Here is an 18,562-nt window from a genome sequence, read left to right as displayed (position 1 = left end):
CCCCTCCCCCATCTCTATCCCCTCCCCCGTCATTGTCCCCCTCCCCCGTCTCTGTCCTCCTTCCCCATCTTTGTCCCCACCCCCCTGCTGGCTGGAGCCTTGTATCCATAGCAACACTTGCTGCTGTGGAAGCTGGCGCCTGCTCTCTCATCCCGTGGGGAGGTATTTTTGGCACTGCAGAGAGATTTTATTTTATTTTATCTTTGGTGTTGACTTTTGCTCTTTGAGTGAGCACACACAGAGCTGGGGACAGCATTCAAGCAGGCCTTTGCTCTGGGAGACACTGGGCCTGAGGGCTACCCTATGGGGCCCCTCCCCGTGGGGTCCTGCAGAATGGGTTGGAGATGCCGGCTCCTTTGAGCAGCCTTTGGGGCAGCAGTTCTTCGGGTTTCCAGGGGGCTCCAGGCAGTGCCTCTGGATGGCAGGAGAGGGGTGGGAGTGGCCTGACTGAAGCCCCTGAGCCTTGGGGCTGAGCCAGTGGTCATAGTAACAGCTCATCAGGAGCGCCTGGGGCGATTGCTTTCTGGCACCGTCTGCATTCCAGACCCTGTGCAGAGCCCACTTGACAAGTTCCGCCATTCCCCCCCACCCCCACCAGGGCCCATTTTACAGATGAGGCTGGCTGGCCCGGGGCGTCTCTGCTGGAGGTCTCCTTCCCAGATGCCCTTCCCGTCCCCCCAGAGCCCACATGGATGGCAGGATGTCTGGGATCAGCTTCTTCCTCTACCACATGGGGCCCCCTTGCTTCTTTGAAGGTCCTCCCTCACCCTGGTCCTGGTGGCTGGAAGCGCACTGAACGCAGCATTTAACACCTGCCCCTGACGGGGCCCCACCCTTGCTAGGGGCACCACTGTGGCGCCTGAGAGGCCCCATGGGTGTGGGGCCCGTTTCTGGGCCCAGCACCCGGGCCGTTGGGCTGAGGGGTGAATTTCCAGGTGTCTTGATCCAGACGCCAGGGAGAGTGGCGGCCACATGGCTGGGGATGGACAGTCTGTCCCGTGAGCTAGTGCTGGGCCATCGTGTGCCCGGGTCGCCCTCGAGGAGCAGGCGTTGAGTTCGGCCCACAATGCGCCTGCCGCCCTCGGGGTGGGGAGCCACAGCCCCTTGGGAGTGAGTCCAGCCTGGTGCAGCTCCCGGACCTCACGCCCCCATCTCCTGGGTTTCCTTGGGGAATGTGCGGTGCAGGTGCTGGGGGTGCAGCACTGTGGGCTCACCTAGAGCTGCTCCCTGGCCCTCTGTCTCTTCATCTGCCCAGTGGGGGTGATGGTGGCTTATGGGGGCTTGTGTGCTGCCCACAATGCCCGTGCCTGGCCAGACTGCCCCAACAGGGCCATGCCCATTTGAACAGGGATGTTCAAATCAGACACAGGGCCAGCCGGGTGGGAAGCTTACTGATGGCCAGAACACCCAATGTTATTTCTGACTTGTCATCATGGAAATTCCAGAGAGACCTGAAAGTAGACAATGACTGAGAAGCCTCATCCACCCCATTATTCTCAGGAATCGGCCATACTTTACCTTCTTCTCAATGCTTGGACTTGGATCAAATCCCCAGTGCAGACCTGGTGCGTGAGACCTGCCCGGATCTCTAGGGACCTCGGCCGCATCCCCCATGGCCAGGACCCCCAGTTTCCCCAGCTCCCGCAGAGGGTCAGTGTGTGCTCCGGGGATCGGGCAGCTGCTCCTCTTTGGCCCCTAGCGGCGTCCGAGCCCATAGAGAGACGCGGGTGGGGTTTGTGGGTTTTCCAACGTCGGGGATTCTGTCTCCAGTGAGTGCATTTGATGCAAACCCCTGGCCGTTTATAGAGCAGAAACCAAAGGGCGCCCTGGAGGAGGTGAGCTGGGCGCCCTGCTCTGGAGAGGCGCATGGCCTCGGGGAGACACCGCACCCCAGCACGGCTGGGGACAAGGCTGGGACGGTTTCTGTTTTTAGTTTCGTGAATTTCAGCCGATTGCAGAGAACTGGGGAGACGGAGGGAAGGAAGAAGAAAGCCCGGGACCCTCCCCTACCCCACGCAGCCCGTCCCGTCGTTTCCGCTGAGTGTGGGTTTGTCAACTCCCAGCCTGGTGCCGGCTGCCTGCGCGCCTGCCTGCTCGTTGCTCTCCTCGGAAGTCATCACTCGTAACTCCCCTGTGGTCTGCGTGACCTCCGTCTCCGCCTGCTCAGCCTGTCCCGGGATGTCCGGTTCTTTCTCACGATTATAAACAACCGTCCAGTGAAGAATTCCAGACACATGCAGGGGTTGTGGCCTTGGACGACGTCCCCGTGGGGGCCCGAGGCTGGAGTCCCAGCTGGGCCCCGCAGGACTTGAGATGGGCGTGGACGCGTGCCTCTCTCCCGGCCTCCCTTGTCCCCGTGCCTGCTGGCATGGTGTGCTGCGACTGAACCTGGAGTTCTGTGTTGACAGCATCTGCCCGCCTCTCGTGTTGTGTGCTCCTGGGAGATGTTCTGAGAACAGTAGAGAAACCAGCTTTTTGTAAGGGAGGAGCACCCACTCCTGTGACCAGACCAGGAGCAAGCATGTGCTTCTGCGTATGTTCTCCTGTGTGTGCCTGTTCACCCCTGGCTCCCATGGCTGCTGAGAGGCTTGGGGGTTGTAGGATTTTGGGGTCATAGGATTTGGGGGGCACTGGTGAGGAGGAGCAGCTCAGAGGAGAGAGCTGTGCCCGGTGGGGGGAACACGCCTGCATTGTGGCAGAGGGGAAGCGTTTGGCCAGGCCCATCCGGGGCGTCCAGCTGTGTGGCCTCGGGCAGGCACCCGCCTCTCTGGTCAGGTGAGGGTGATGTGAGTGCTGAGAGCCACCACTGCCCAGTGACGGTTCGGGGCACCCTCCTCAGGCTCCTTCTGAGTCGGGGGGACGGCCGGCGTGTCTGGTTTGCAGAGAGTCACAGGGCTTCCCAGGACAGGAGGCCATGAGTGAGAGCGTGGCTATGGTCTACACTGGCTGAGTGTCTACACCCATCTCAGGCATTCCCTGTTTAGCCAGGCCCTGGAAGGAAGGTCACTGTGTCAATGGCGAAGAAGCCGCAGGGCCAGTTCCTGCAGGTTGTGTGAACCTGAGCCCTGGCCTGACCTGGAGAGTTGTGGGCGCCCAGTGGCATGATGAGGGACGCACTCACCTGTGGCCTGAGGGATGAAGGACACTGAAGGATGCTGATGAGTGCTGGCACTTTCTCGATGCCCTGTGCTCTGATGGGGAGGGGGTTGTGCCGTGAGGATGGTGGAGCTGGGGCCCTGACCCATGCACATAGGGTGGCTGACCTGCTGACCACTTCGTGCGCAGTCCTTCACCATGAGTGGCATCCCCACCTCTCCCTGCTGAGCACCACCCCCTAGGCTGTGGTGCTCCTGCTTGTGGGTTTGGGGAGGACCATTGGGTATGGGGCCCTGGGCTGAGTGTGGCTGGGTGGGTGTGGGGGAGACCAGGTGCCCATGCTCCCTGGGCCTGTGCTGGTGACTGGGGGTACCCGCCAGTGAGGGTGCTGACCAGGGTGGCCGGCTGGCAAGGGGTGTGAGCAGGACTTGGCTGTCTGCAGAGCGGCACCCACCCTGCTCTCCGTGAGTGCTCTCCTTGGTCCCCTCAGGCCCCCCGTCTGCAACCACGTGTACTCCACTCTGCCTGAGATCCGCCCGCCGTCCGCAGCCATGCCTCACCATGCCAGCCATGCTGCCAGGAGCCGCACACGTCCGGAGGCAGCTGGAGCCAGGCTGGCCGGGGGTCGTGTTCTGACCTGCTGCTTGTGGAGGTGTTGAGCCTCTCTGAACCTCAGTTTACCCCTCTGTAAAGTGGGGCAGCATCAACCTGCATGGCTTATGGAATTGAGCCCCGAGGGCAGAGGTCTTGTCTCAAGGTCAGCCTCGTGGGCCTGGTGCACGGCTACCCGGCAGGTCATGGCCACGGGTAAATGTTCACGTGAGGGGGAGAGAGGTGCAGGTGTGGAGGAGGTGGGGGCATGTCCTCACCCGTTAGGGTGTGAGCGACAGGAGGGACGCCCACACCGGCTCTCCCGAAACCCCGTTCACAGGGTGTCTAGACCGGCTTCACTCCTGGGCCTCGGGGCAGGTCCCACCTGTTGGAGGTGACACATCACAGGGGAAGGTGGTGAAGTGTCTGGCACCAGGTGAGGCTCCTCGAGGCCTCAGTGATGAGATGGGTAGGTGGCTTTCCCACCACCAGGAGCAAACCCCCTCAGAGGGCACCCGCTGAGCCCTGGTCCTGCGTTGGATTTGGAATTCTGTTCTGCTCTTGGGAAGGACACAGGTGCCGTCTTGCCACAGGTGATTGGGGCCACAAGGATGGCTGTGCTCCTGCAGTGGGCACACTTGGGGGACCTGGCCATAGGCTGGACGACTGGGGAGGGAGGGAGGGTGGCAGAGCAGGGTCACTGGGCTGCTGTGCTTGTCCCACTGGTTGTTTCACCTCACTTCATTTTACTGTGTGTGTGTAATTTGGGGCTCTTATTTCATTGCATACTTTTGCATCCACGTCATGGTAATTTAACGACCGGGCTGTGGTCTCAGATGTGTCTGCCCTGTGACTGGATGGACCGTTCCTGGAGCTCTGGGCTTTGGGTGGTTTGAAGTATGCTCTTAGAAAGTTGCTTATTTATTCTTTTTTATTTTTTTTAGTGGTTCCACTAGAGATTCCAACATGTATCCTTGAGTTATTGAAGTATGGTGTGAACATCCTGGGCAACTCGAGGGTCTCAGGACACTGAACTCTGTCTGCCCACCCTGCCTGCCTTTTGTGATGCTGATTCTAAGAGTTTCTTTGTGTGTTTGGTGTTCAGAAGTTGTATTTTACCGTAATGTGCCCTTGTGTGGGTTTTTTTGTATTTAACCTGCTGGGGTTTATAGCACTTTTTGAATCTGTGTCTGGATGTCTTGATTCCATTTTGGAAAACTTTGAGGTGTTATCTTATACACATTGCTTTTGTTCCATTCTTCATGCCCGCTTCTTCCAGAAACCCATTTATGCATAGGTTGGACATTTTCACTGCGTTCTGTAAGTTTTTTATCCTTTTTCCTGTATTTTCCACCAATTTGTGTCTCCATATTTCAGTCTGTATTACGTGCTGACCTGTCTTCCATTTTCTTGATCCTTTCTTCAGCTGTGTCTAATCTCCTGTTAAACCCATCTATTGAGTTCCTAGTTTCGTTTCTTAATTCTAGCTTCCATTTGATTCTTATTTCATAGATTTTAGTTCTGGTGAGTTATCCATCTTGCTGTCTGTTTTCTTGACTGCACCAATTGCAGTCATTTTAATGTCTGTGTCTAATAACAACAATATGTGGGTCATCTGGGACTTCATTGCTATTGCTTGCTTTTTTTTCCTCTTGATTTTCTATCACTTGGTCTTGTCTCCTGGTCTCCCTTGCCATTTCTGATTGACGTGTTTAAAACTTGCAGAGATGTTTGAGGTTGTGGGTGATTCTGTCTTTCTCTAGACAGGATTTATTTTTGCTCTTAGCAGGTGATTAGAACAAGAGCAGACTGTGTTAATCAGTCTCGGATTGAGCAACATCCTTTGTGAGAGCTGCTCTGTTCTGTTCATCCATTCTCCAGGCGTGTGGTGCTCTGGAGGGACTACACTGAAACCTGCGTGTTCACCGAGGCTTCCTTTCCTCGGCAGACCCTGTCAGGCCGCCCAGGCTGTGCCCCACGTCTCAGCGTCTAGTCTACTGGGTGGGGCCAATGCGCTAAGGCAGCACAGTCTTGTAGAAAGGTGATTTGAGCCACACGTGTAATACTCAATTTAATAGCCACAGTAAAAGTGTAAAAAGAACAGGCAGAATTAGTTTTAAAATAATATCTTTCTTTTATCTAGTATATCCAAAATATTGTCTTTTTAACATATAATAAGATTACTAATGAGATTTAAAAAACTATTTGAAAAAACACCGTATCTTAGAAATCTAGTGCATATCTTATGCTAAGAGGACATCTCAGCTTGGACAAGCTGCCTGTCAAGTGCCCATAGCCACATGTGGCTCATAGCTGTCATCTCGAGCCACATGTGGCTCACAACTGTCATCTTGGGCCACACAGCCCTGGGGAGAATGTGCTGAATGTGGGGGCTCCCTGCTCTCCAGGGAGTCTGACCCGGAGCTGGTGGCTTGTTTCACGGGCATGTGCACTGAGCACCTGCTGTCTCGTCTTGATTGTGGCCCCAAGGCTCATGCTGCCAGTTTGGGGGGCAACTGAGGAGTCGGTTTGCAGGATTGTGGCAGATGTGAGCCTCGGGGCCTTCCCTCACCCCCAGCTCCCTGGGCCTCTGTGGATCGCATGCACTTGGTCCTGGTGTTGATGCCCTCCCACCCCCGTCCCTCACCCTGGCCAAGCATCTGGCCCAGAGAGACGCTGTGGGTGTTCAGGCCTGGGAGCATGCCCACTCAGCAGACACTGGCCTGAGGCTGTTGGTGGTCAAAATGCCTACAACCTGGCCTCTGAGGCCATCTTCCATCTGTTGGTGGGATTGCTCAGCCCACCAAGGCCTCTGGACAGGAGAGAAGTGAGGTCCAGGCCACTTCTTCCTGAGGGTAGGGCTTAAAGGACCTGGCTGGACAGGGTCTTCTGCAGCAGGAAGCATTAAGGTCTCCCTCCTCTCTGCTCCTGAGCACCCAGAGCTGTGGGTCTGGGCATCCCCAGAGTTGGGGGAGGGGTCTGCTTTCTGGGGGAGGGTCCACAGCATTCAGCAGGTTGTTACCAGGACCCTGCACCCCACTGCTACCCTGGGGTGCCCCAGCCTTTGGATTCCGTTCAGGGGCCAGGGCAACTGCTTGTCGGGGGTGCGGCTCCTGACCGGCCCTGCCCCGAAGGGGCTGCCCCGTCAACATCCTGGCCCTGGCGTGGGGTGGTATTGGCTGTCCTGCCCTGCCCTCCTCACAGGCATGTCCTTGGTTGAGGTGTATATCCTGGCTGACTGTGTCGGTGGTGCGTCCACAGCTATCTTTAGGTGTCTCCGTGGGGCAGTGGCCTGGGGTGGGCCTGGCCCTTTCTAGAAACCAGACATGTGGTGTGGTCAGGTGCAGGGGTGGCCACCCAGCCTCTGCCCGCTGGGCCTCGGGGTCACCTCGGGCGAGTGCTGACAGTCCAGTTGGCTGGGAGGCCAGTGCCTCTTGGAGCCCAAGGAGGGAGCCGGGCTTTCTCCTGCTGGCTCCTGTGCTCCGCAGGCTCCACTGGCACTTCACATCGTGATGACCCTCCCTCCAGCCTGGGTCCCAGGTTTGGGCAGCTGTCCCCCTGAGGAAAGCAAAGCCCTGCTCAGTCCCACCACCTTGTGGTCCCTGGCCTGCTCCCCATTGTCCACCTGCATCCAGGAGAGAACAGGCCTGCATTTGTACACCCCCAGGAGACCTCCATCCTGTCCTGTTGTGGGGGGATCAAGGCCACGACTGTGGAGTTGAGACCCTACGGCCAGGCCTGGAGGGGCTGGCTGGACAGTGGAGGGCTGACCCCCAGGCCGTGTTGGGGAGGCCTGGGAGGGGCGGCCTGGGAGGGGCTGTGCCAGGAGGAAGCCTATGTCAGCCATGGCGGTCTGTCACCGCCCAGGGCTGTCTGTGGGGCTGGTTCAGGGCTGTCTGTGGCCCGCACGAGGCCTGAGGTCCCAGGAGAGGTTTTGTGGGGTGGAGGGCAGGGCCTGGTGGTGGGTACCACGGGAGGACTCAGGCCTGCCCAGCATGTGCCTGCCCCCAGGGCACCTGTGCCCAGATGGATGCTGGTGGCCTGTGGCCATGTGCCCAAGCAGGTGCTGCCTTCACCCCCCACCCCTCCCCGACCCCTGCTGGCTTCCCTCTATGGCCCTGTTTTTGCCTGGTCAAGACATGGTGGGTGGGCTTGGGGTGGTGTCCTATGGCCCACCTGCAACCCAGAACCCGGGTGGGAGATGGGCAGAGGGCCTGTCCCCAAACTGACCCGTCCTCATGCCAGGCGTGGGGGCTCCCTGACAGGTGAGCGGGGGGCACCCCCCTCCCCCGGACCTCACCTCAGGGCTGGCTCTACTGAGGGTGGAAAGTGACACTGAACTCCAGTGAGGGTCTCGGGATGGGTCCCCCACAGACGCTGGGACAGACCCCCTGTGTGTCCACAGAACTGGACACGGCCCTGATGGGGCTGCCAGCTGGTCCTGAAGGACCGCTCGCTTGGGACTGGGGACACATTCGGAAGGAGTCCAGAGAACTCTGGGGCCCTGTCTGCCGGCTCAAGCGAGGAGAGCTGGCCGGGCCTCAGTGCAGTGGCGGACCGTGCGTGGACTGCCAGGAGAAGGGCACCCGGTTCCGTCGGACACGCGTGTCACCACGTGAGGTCTGTTTGTCCACCAGCCGTACACTATATTTTGTGATGGTGACTCCACCAGGAGAAGGACGTTTGGTCCTCAGAGCCAAGTGACCATAGGAAACAAAACACCCTGAATCCACTATACGTCATTTTATGGCAGAGAAGTGTGGGTGGGCGATCGATAAAAGACTTTAAGGAAGACGGTGTTACATTAGGTCCATGGAGTGGAGATGCGAATCCGGACTGGAGTTAGAGACGGTTATTCACGTTTTTATAAAACGGCTGAGGAGACGGTCAAATTCCGCGGGAACCCTTTCAAGGAGCATTAGAAACAAGGTCAATATTGTCAAATGCTGGAGATGACGCCCTGCACAATGACTTAAGCCTCTGCCACGTGGTTGAGCTCTAGCTCGCCCACCGCCAGGGCACCGGTCTGCACGGTCCTGCAGGAAACAGATGGGCGGGCCGGCGGGGCTGGCCGCTGGTGGCTCTGCCTTAGTCGGGAGGGCAGGGGCCCAGGTGGCCTTTAAAAGAGCAAATTCCCCTTAAAGACACTGGTTTTGAGTCCCTTGTGCACCTCGGCATCCTGCTTTAAAGAAGATAGTATTATCTACAGAAGCAGGAGGGGCCGGATCCAGCCCCCCCGTTTCCCCCTCAGGGCGTGACAGGGATGCTGTGGGAGTGGCGGGCCACCCCTCCTGGTCCTCTGAGCCCCTGCCTGGCAGATCTTCCATGTTCTGCAATTCTGCACACCCTTCCTGTCGGGGCTCTGACTCCTTGGACATGGGCCTCGTCTTCTGAGGTCAGGGCAGGAGTATTTTATAGCTTAAGATGAGTGAGGTGGAGAAGTGAGTTTATTTTAAAACCGCAGTAAATGTTGGAGAAGGGTGAGCATGTCCCTCTGTCAGGTCCGGCCCCTGCTGCCTTGGTGGCAGCCTAGTCCCCAAACGAGTCAGAACAGCCCCACCTGGTGCCAGCTGCTGGCCCCTGTGCTGAGTAAATTGCACTCTCCCGGGACCCCCGCCCTGCCTGCACCCTGGTGGGCGGGGGCTGCCCTTCTCCCCCGCTGGCATTGCCCACCTGTCCCTTTGCCCTGTCCTGTGGCGTGTATTTGTCTGTTGCCCTCCCCTGAGGTTGTCACAGCTCCCTGTGCATTCACTGCCCCCAGACCCGGGCCCTGCACCTTCTCCTCGCTTCAGGGTGAAAGGGTGGGTGAGTGCTGGCCCCACAGCTGGGGGTGAGCCGGGGTCACATCCTCCCGACTTGGGGAGGCCCTTCCACTAGGGACATCCTGGGGCCAGAGTGTGCAGAGACGCTGGCTGGGGCCAGTGACGCCCCGGCCCCGGCCCCACCCTGTCCCCGGACCCCATACTGGGTCCACCCTGCTCCTAGACCCCCTTCCTGGGACCTTGTTCCCTGGAGCCCCGTCCTGGGCCCACCCTGTCCCTGGCCCCCCATCCTGGGCTGGCTCACTGTACATGGGACAGTTCTCACTAAAGACCTTGAGGCTTTCTTTTGTTTTAATTTACAACCAGATGGGGCTGGAGAGGTTGTCACCGTAGGAGTCTGGTTGTGCTGATTCTGGGCACTCTCCTTCCGGCTGCTGTGTCCCCTCTCTGCCCTGTGTGTGTGGATCTGCCTTCCCCTGTTGGACTTAGCATCGCCGGGCAGTTCTGTCCTCGCAGGGTTGGTCGGGCTGTGCCTGGCTGGAAGGAGATGGCCGCAGAATCCCCTGAGTGCAGGGAGGGTGGCGCTCTGGGTCTGACAACTTAAGCCCTCGCCGGTGGGGCTGTTTGGGGCAGAGCTGGTGACCCCTGGGTCGTGTGGGAGGGGCCTGTTGGACCGGGGGCTGTCCTTCTCTGACCACCTTGCTGCCCCGCCTGGAGGGTGCTGTCTGTGCCCGGCTGGGCCTCTTCCTCGGAGGAGACAAGAACCGGCGTTGTCCCGGAATTCTGCTCTTATCCGTTATAATCCGATTAACTCTCACGGCTTTGGAGGAGCAGGGCCCACTTGTTTATGCAGTGCCAGGGACCTGCTGGAGGGAGGCGGGTCTGGGTGACCACCTGCCCTGTCTGGGTTGGTGAACTGTCCTGGGGCGATGCTGTGTGAGCAGAGCCCACTCCTCGACACCAAGCCTCGAGAATGACCTGACTCCAGTGAGGCCGGGGGTCGCGGGATGGGGGCGTTCTTCCTGCCCTGGTCCCTGAGCTCAGGCTGTCCCAGCACGTCAGGTGATGAGTTCATCCCACAAACAGTGACGACGTGCCAGTTGCTGGGGTGGTTCTGCCTCCATGGAGTCGCTCATCTAACGAGGCTGACCGGCGGTCAACAAACAGTGACAAGGACTCAGGCCAGCTCTGCAAGGGACACTGGGCAGCGAGCTGAGGACACGCCAGCTGACCTTTCAAATTATCAAGTGGTGTGTCACTTCGTTAAAAATAGCCCAGTGGCTTAGGACATAAATAAAGTCTGTCCCCTCCCACCTCCGCCCGGGCCCGCCAAGAGGCGCCGTGGAAACGATCTGCCTCTGAGTCCGATTTGTCACCTCTCGCCGGTGTTTGACACGAAGACGGTGGCATGTGCCACTCTGCCTCTCGGTTTTTGTTAGTTATATTGTTTATAACTAAATGCTTTGCTTTGAAACTACAGTGATATCTTTGTTTTAGGTTGATTGTTGCTGAAATTCTGGCAAAACAATTGATACTGTAAGTGATTCTGTGAATTTCCTCTGGAATCAGGGACCAGACCATTGGAAGGGAATTGCTACTGAAACGTCATTGCCCCACATGGGCTTCCCGCGTGGGGAACCCCCCGGTGGTGCACCCAGCTCCTCGCCAGCCTCCCGCGCTCTGCGCCGAGTTCACGGGCGCTGGGGTTGGCTGTGTTGCGTCCCCTGTGCTGCACTGGGCTGAGTTTTGCAGAAACACTTCTTCCAGTCGCTGTCTCACCCGGCGCAGGAAGTAACCTTGGGTTCTCCCGTGTCTGAGGGTGAGTCCTGGCTGCGTGGTCTGATGTCCTTTGGGCTGGGTATAGAATTCCAGGTCGGAGCTGGCACTTTAAGGATGCTGCCTGTCTGCTTTACCCAGAGTTGCCCATGAGACCAAGTGCCCATCCGGGCAGGTAGGACTTGCCCTCAGTCCTTGGGGGTCTGATTTCGCTGGAACAGTCTGGACGTGGGTCATTTTTCATTCACTCTGACCTGGCTGTCCACACGCATTTTTTCTAAGTGGTGCTCTCAGCCCAGGGCGGTGTTCTGCTCTCGCCTTCTCCATGCTGACCTCTGCCCTCTCCTGGTACCTGCTGTTGGGACTTCCAGCTCGTTCTTTCACATCTCTTGATGTTTCTCTTCTGTTTCTCTTATTTGGTTTTTGGATGCTTTCACATGTTTCTTACATCGCGTTATACTTGACATATAAGGAAACACAGGTCCTAGGCGTACAAGCTGATGCGCGTCGACAGATGCTCGCCCGGTGTGACCGTGTCCTCCGTTGATACAGACCATTCCCTTTGCCCGGTTCTCAGCTCCCGCGTCTCCCCCACCCCAGAGGCGAGCACTGTTCAGGTTTCAGCCGCACATGTTAGTTCTGCCTTTTCTGGGGCTTGGGGCTGTTATGAGTGGGTGCGCTTCCGTCTGTTTCCGTTGGGTGCCTGGAGGAGGGGCTGGGCCTGAGCAGGGGTGAACCGCTGAGGCTCGGACACCGTGCTCCCGGGAGCCGTGCTGGAGGGCTGGCTGTTGCCACTGCCCTGTGGTTGGGACGATCCTGCCTTTTATGATGGCCCTACTGGTGGGTGGGAAGTGGGATCTCTTGGTTGTAATTGGCATTTTCCCGGTGACTCAGGATGCCCAGCACCTTTTCATGTACTTATTGGCCATTTCTGCATCTTTTGTGATCTATCTGTTCAGGTCTTTTTTATTATCGTGTTATAGGAGTTCTGTCTGTATTCTGGATCTGGTCTCGTGTCAAAAACATACATTGAGAATAGTTTCTCTCGCTCGGTGGCTTGACTTTTATTTTCTTAAATCATCATTTTTGATGAGCAGAACATGTTTCCATGTTATTATTTAGATTAAATGTTGACTTCTTTGTACTTGATGTTTCGTTGGATTACAGAATGTCTTATTTTTAAAACATTGAGCTTCAATTTGCAAGAGCTCTTCCTTGATCTTCCTCCTTAAGTGGAAGCGTGCTCTTATTTACGTGTCAGCCCCTTGGGTCCTTATGAGGACATGAACTAGATTTTTTCAAAGTTGCCTCTGTCCCTGAATTGCTTATTTTTCTGGGACCAGCCGAGCCTGGTTTCTCTTGATATCTCTTTGCCCCATTGCTAATCATGCCGTGTGGTCCCACTGGTGCATGAAGAGGCCAAGAGGCTTATAGGGGTGGGGCTGGCAGGAGGGAGAACACCCAATGGGGACAGCACCATTTGGGATAGAATTCCAGTCAGACGGCCTTGTCAAGGTCCCAGGCCCCTCTCTCTGGAGTGTTTGGAGTCTGGTTGGATATCCTTGGGGTCTCTCGGAAGGACCCTAGGCATCTTGGCTTGCGTTTCCTCTCAGCTCTGATTTTTCCCTGCATCTCCAAATTCCCCACGTCTCTCTTCCTGGACTCCTCAGGGCTCCTCAGGGCTCGCCGCCTTGTGCTCAGATGTGTCCGTTCCCTTCTGGGAGCCCTCCTGTAGGGAGGGCGCAGGCACGGGCTCTGTGGGCCGGCTGGGCCGGGAAGGATGTGGCGCTGGGGGCGCGTGCTCAGTTTGGGGGAGAAGGCTGTGCTGGGCTCAGCAGAGGTGAGGGTCGTCCATGAGATGAAGTTGGCGATAGCGCACTGGGGCTTGCTCTGAGCGCTCTGTGGTGAGAATCTGTTGGAGGGTCTTAGGGAGGGAAGGGCCAGGACCCAGGCTGCAGGGTCAGGATGAGGTGGGGCAGGGAGGGGCTGGGGGTTGTTGCTGGTCTCCCTGGTGGGGCGTGGCATCCCATCCGTGGCTCCCTGGACGAGGTGGGGGTGTTGCGCTTTCCTGTGTAAACTTAAAGTCGCGGTCGGTGCCCAGGACGTGGGTGCTCCCAGGCCCGGGAGGTGCGTCAGCCGTGTCCTCCAGCGCCACCCATGTGGGCTTGGCGAGTCCTGGTTTTCTGGTTCTCATCTACCGTGGTCGTGAACGTGTCCATGAAGTCATGTAGATTAGAAGGAGACTGATGCTTCTTCCTTCTAACAGTGCTCAGGAAGGGGGTAGGGGGGTGCAGCCTCGGAGGTGGTTTTAGGGGAGGGATGTGAGCGTTGCTGTGTGGGCAGTGCAGAGGTCTCTGGCCCAGAGGTCTTTGCGCTGAGCTCCCTGTGCAAGGAGGGGCTGCCTGGGTCGACGAGGCCGCAGGGTTGGATGTCATGGGCGCTGGAGAACCATGAGCAGCCATTCTGCTCTCTCTGGGGAAAGGCGGGCAGGGCTCGGGACCCGGGCAGACTTTCTGTGACCCTGGACATCTGGTCCCCTCCCTCTGCTGTGCTCCTCACCTAAGGAGCAGAGAGAGTGGCCTGGCGGATTCCAGCCCGGGATCGCCCCCGCCTCCGTGGACGCCTGGTGGGGAGGCCGTGCGGGGCATCCGCCTCAGCCTCTGTGTTTCCCTGCAGGACCGGAAGCTCACCAAGCTAGAGAGGCAGCGGTTCAAGGAGGAGGCCGAGATGCTGAAGGGGCTGCAGCACCCCAACATCGTGCGCTTCTACGACTTCTGGGAGTCCAGTGCCAGGGGGAAGCGGTGCATCGTGCTGGTGACCGAGCTGATGACCTCAGGGACACTGAAGACGTGAGCGCGCCACCCGGCTGGCTGGCCGGGGCCTGGGGGTGGGCTTGGCCTAGGGTGCAGGGGCTGTGATGGCTGGGGCGCCGGGCACGCCTTCTGCCTGGGGCTGTCCTGGCTGGTGTGCGGCCAGCACCCTTCTCTCAGAAGTGTCCTTGTTTGGGTGATAAATACACAGCCCCCCAGCAGCCAGAAGCCCTTCCCCACCTGAGCTGCCGGTGAGCCGCGCTCCCACCGTAGGTACCTGAAGAGATTCAAGGTGATGAAGCCCAAGGTGCTGCGCAGCTGGTGCCGGCAGATCCTCAAGGGGCTGCTGTTCCTGCACACGAGGACGCCCCCCATCATCCACCGGGACCTCAAGTGTGACAACATCTTCATCACTGGGCCCACCGGCTCGGTGAAGATCGGCGACTTGGGCCTGGCCACCCTCAAGAGAGCGTCTTTTGCCAAGAGTGTGATTGGTAAGCTGGTCTCTCTGTGTCCCCGGCCCCTTGGCCAGCCTCCGGTGGCCTGTGTGTGTGTCCTTGGCTGTGCAGGTCAGGCGATGAGGCTGGGGGTGCTCTGTGCACTCAGGGGCAGGAAGGAGGCCTGGACAGCAGAGGGACGTGGGGACTTGGTGGCCGGTGAGGCTGGAGCTGGCGTCAGTGGGTGGGGAGGCAGGCACCCCAAGCTTGAGGCCCACGGAAGGAGCCCTGGGGTGTTGGGGGCACAGAGTGAGCGTGCCGGGCATGAGGCTGAGGGATTGGGTGTGGATGCCTCTTTGCTGGCTATTTCTGCCTCTGCCTTTCTCATCCTTCTCTGAGAAGCCCCCAGTGGCCTTTCTGGGTGGGGCCCCAGCCTGTAGCTGCCGTGTGGAGATAGGGGTCTGGTGTGCTGGCCCTGGGTGGGGACGTGGCACACAGGGGGCATGACGTGTCCACTGGGCCTGGATGGGGACCCTCCCAGGCTTTGCAAAGAGAGTGCTTGGAGGGGCTGCAGGCAGCTGCTTACGGGGTTCAAGATGTCTGGAAAGTGCTGCAGGGCCAGGTGGCTCCAGGTTGTGGCTCTAGAAGTCCAGAAGGGAGGGGAGGGGAGGGGATGGGAGGGCATGGGAGGGGAGGTGATGGGATGGATGGGATGGGATGGGATGGGATGGAAGGGGATGGGAGGGGAGGTGATGGGATGGAGGGGAGGGGAGGGGAGGGGAGGTGGGGATTGGGAGAGGCTCCCCGGCTAGGTGAGGCCCTGAGTGCCTGACGTGAGGGCTGGTTCCCCCATGAGCAGGACGACAAGAGGTTGGTCTTAGGGATTTGAGTTCATGGTTTTGCTGCATGTTGGGGGACAGAACTCGGCCTGTTTGTAGAATAATGAAACCGCTGGGAATCTGGAAGCTTCTCCTGCAGGGGCAGTGGGTTTGCAGTTTGATGTCTGGGGCAGGGTGGCTGCTGGGGGAGACGAGGGCTGGGGCGTGAGCTGACCCAGGCCTCAGTTTGCCTGTCTGTGAAATGGGAACAGTAGGCTTGGGCCTGGCTGTGGAGGCCAAGGAGGTGCCGGTGTGCCCAGAAGGCACTGGACACACACATGTTGTGTGTGTGAGCATGTTCTTTTTAACGTTCAGACTTAAATGGCTACAGTGTGAGGAAAGAGAGGAAGTTTGGGCATGTCTGTGGTCCAAGCACATGTACAGAACTGGGTGTCCCCATCCTGGCTGGGAGCTGGGCACCCCGCACACCCACTGCCCACCCCCAAAGCCAGGTCATCTGGGGCCTTAAAATATTCCTCCAGAGCAGCGTTCCTGGTTCCCAAGGGTCTCAGAAGAGACTGAGCCAGATGAGTGGAGGGCCCCCTGGTGAGTGGAGGCCCCCTGGGCCGGCTAAGCTCCCGGCCTCCTGCCAGCAGCCCTGAGGCTCCCTTCTCCCGCTTCCCTGTGGATGGACACGGCCAAGCACAAAAAATTCTCAGCATAATCATGTGGTTCAACAGCCTAAGAGGAGGAAGAGTTCCCAGTGCAGCGTCCCTCAGACTCCTGTTCTCTCTCCACTCAGCTCCATTCTTTCCGATGGAATCTTCCAGAACTCTTTATGCATATACATAAATCTAAACATAGATTCTTGTTTTTCCCAAAATGTTGACTTTTTTTGTTAAACATATAATATGTGTTAAATTGAAATTAGGGGTAAACAAGGAGAAATCGCAACCCCCCCAGTAACGTGGCCGCATCTCAGATGTCCACGGAAACGTGGCCCCCACCTGCTTTCTAACACAATTGTGTGTGCTGGTTTGCATCTGCTTTTTTAAAAACCTGGAGCATTTGAAAATCTCCCAGACTCAGCACAGACGGAGAAGGTGAATCAGCTTGTCGAGGTCAGCGGCCTCTTTTCTTTGCATTCAGCTCAGCAAACACTTGGTTGGACCCGTTTTAATGAAAGGTGGTTGTGATTTTTAAAGCAAAAGTCTGTTACAGAAAAACTTAAGAACCCAGAGCAGTGTAACTAAAGGAGAAGTCAGCTGGAACCCCTCCAGATGAGGCCTTTGGTCTGTGCTCGTGGCTCTACGCAGGGAGTCAGCGTGCGCGTGCAGTTGTGTATGTTGTTTATGGCACTCAGCCTACGGTCAAGTCTCCCGTGTCCTTTAAAATTCAGAGTAAGCGTTATTTTAAACCTTTTGTGCTTAGGATGTGTGAGCGGTTCCCACCTTGACACCTGGCTGGTACCTGCCAGGTGAGTGCCGCCTGCCCAGCTGTCCCAGGCAGCTGCCTCATCGTCTGTGCTGCTGCACGCTCTGCGTGTGGGGCCTCTCTGGGGACACGGGGCCTTTCTGGGTTTTCCTAAGTGAAGTGGCGCTGTGGGAGCATGAGTTTTTGTCTGCTCTGGGCCACCAGGCCCGTGGGTAGGAGAGGTGAGCGTGGGGGTCTGCTCCTGGACGTGGCAGCTCTAGCGGTCTGGACACAAACCCCAGCCCCTGGGAAGTAATGGTCTCCCAGCTCTGTGGGCAGGCGGTGGCTCTGCGAACTGATCTGACCCGGACTCAGGAGGGTCTGGGAGAGTTTTGGGGAACTTCTGTCTGCAGGGCACTCCTGGAATCCTGGATTCCAGGTCTGATGGTGCAGAGCGCGGGGGCCGGGCTGACCCTGGCACGTGGACGGGGAGGAGGCGAGGGGCTCCTAGGCCCAGTGACCACTGACCCTCTTGCTCTCGGCCACAGGTACCCCTGAGTTCATGGCGCCCGAGATGTACGAGGAGCACTACGACGAGTCTGTGGACGTCTACGCCTTCGGGATGTGCATGCTGGAGATGGCCACCTCGGAGTACCCCTACTCAGAGTGCCAGAACGCTGCCCAGATCTACCGCAAGGTCACCTGTGTAAGTCCACTGGTCACCACGGTGGACCATGCGCCATGGCTGGTCTCTTTGCTCCATGAGATCCTCACAGCAGCCATGTGGGGAGGGGAATGAAGCCACTTTACAGATGGGGAAACTGAGGCCTAGTGGTAGGGTTGCTCAGGTCTCTGGGCTCGAGGTGGAAACCACACAGCAGTAATAGTAATAAGGGTGCTGGGATGGTACCCAGAGGCTGTCACGGTCCACACAGTGCCGTGAGGCTGGGGCACTGGCAGGGCCTCGCCAGGAGGCACTCAGGCCACCCTGGGGGCTGCTGGCTTCCCCATCTTACAGCGGCGTGTCCCCAGGCAGTTATCAGCTTTAATTGCGTGGCTTCGGCTGTGCAAACAGATCCTCCTGTCCTCCCTCTACTATCCTGCTGGGTGGGGAACGGGGAGGGAGCATCCACATCCAGGGCGGAGCAGCTGGGCCTAGAGTTTCTGGGCCCTGGTCCCTCACTGCCCATCTGTGCCTGCGGGCAAGAGGCCCCACGACCCCGAGTCCTGGCTGCCTCGTGCAGACCCCGATGCACCCTCCTTCCTTCTGAAGACACATGAGGAGCCATGGTTCTTGGCACCCGGGGCATCTGCCCCCCATCCCTGAGCCCTCCCTGCAGGTCACAGCTTGTTTCTCCCCTCTGGTTCTTAATTCTAAGTTATCCATCAGTAGTCCACTTTGAGCCCCTCCCATCTGCCGCTGAGGATGCAAGGCAGGAAGGCAGAGTCCTTGGCTGGTGGCACTGTGTCTGTGGGTCAGAGACCCACAGATAGGCGCGCAGCTCCCCGGTGGTGCTGGCTGGAGAGGGTGGGCCCATCGCCTGTGGGCAGTGGTCCTGCGAGGGGCTGGGGGTGAATTCGAGGGGTGTCAGGTTTTGGAGTGGTGCCTGGGTGCAGGTTCTGGTTTGCACAGATGGATGGGATGGTGGTGCATCCACTGGGCTTGGTGAGACAGAGACTGAGCCCCCTGGGCACGTGTTCCTTGGCCACCCTGGTTCTCCAGCAGCCTCGCTGCCCGTCTTTGGGCCCTGGGAAACAGGACACTGGCCAGGGTCCCAGGGCTCCTCTGTGGACCCCTGTTGGTCTGGGCAAAGTAGGGCTCAGCCCCACCCTGCCTCCCTGAGGAAACCAGGCCGGAG

At 58.3% G+C, this 18,562-nt stretch overlaps 1 protein-coding gene across 3 annotated transcripts in view; it reads left to right on the top strand.

The window, feature by feature from the left end:
- LOC124233904 (serine/threonine-protein kinase WNK2-like) overlaps positions 1-18,562 on the top strand; it is a 115,575-nt gene that overhangs the window by 18,253 nt on the left and 78,760 nt on the right. For all 3 annotated transcript variants that reach the window (XM_046651192.1, XM_046651191.1, XM_046651190.1), the window contains exons 3-5: positions 13,902-14,074; positions 14,309-14,529; positions 17,252-17,409. In XM_046651192.1, coding sequence (XP_046507148.1) covers positions 13,902-14,074; positions 14,309-14,529; positions 17,252-17,409 — 552 coding nt within the window. The remainder of the gene's footprint in view (positions 1-13,901; positions 14,075-14,308; positions 14,530-17,251; positions 17,410-18,562) is intronic.

The sequence above is a fragment of the Equus quagga genome, unplaced genomic scaffold (genome assembly GCF_021613505.1).
Source record: "Equus quagga isolate Etosha38 unplaced genomic scaffold, UCLA_HA_Equagga_1.0 270_RagTag, whole genome shotgun sequence".
Lineage (NCBI taxonomy): Eukaryota > Metazoa > Chordata > Mammalia > Perissodactyla > Equidae > Equus > Equus quagga.
The sequence above is the reverse complement of the archived record's forward strand: the minus strand, read 5'-3'. Positions and strand labels throughout refer to the sequence as shown.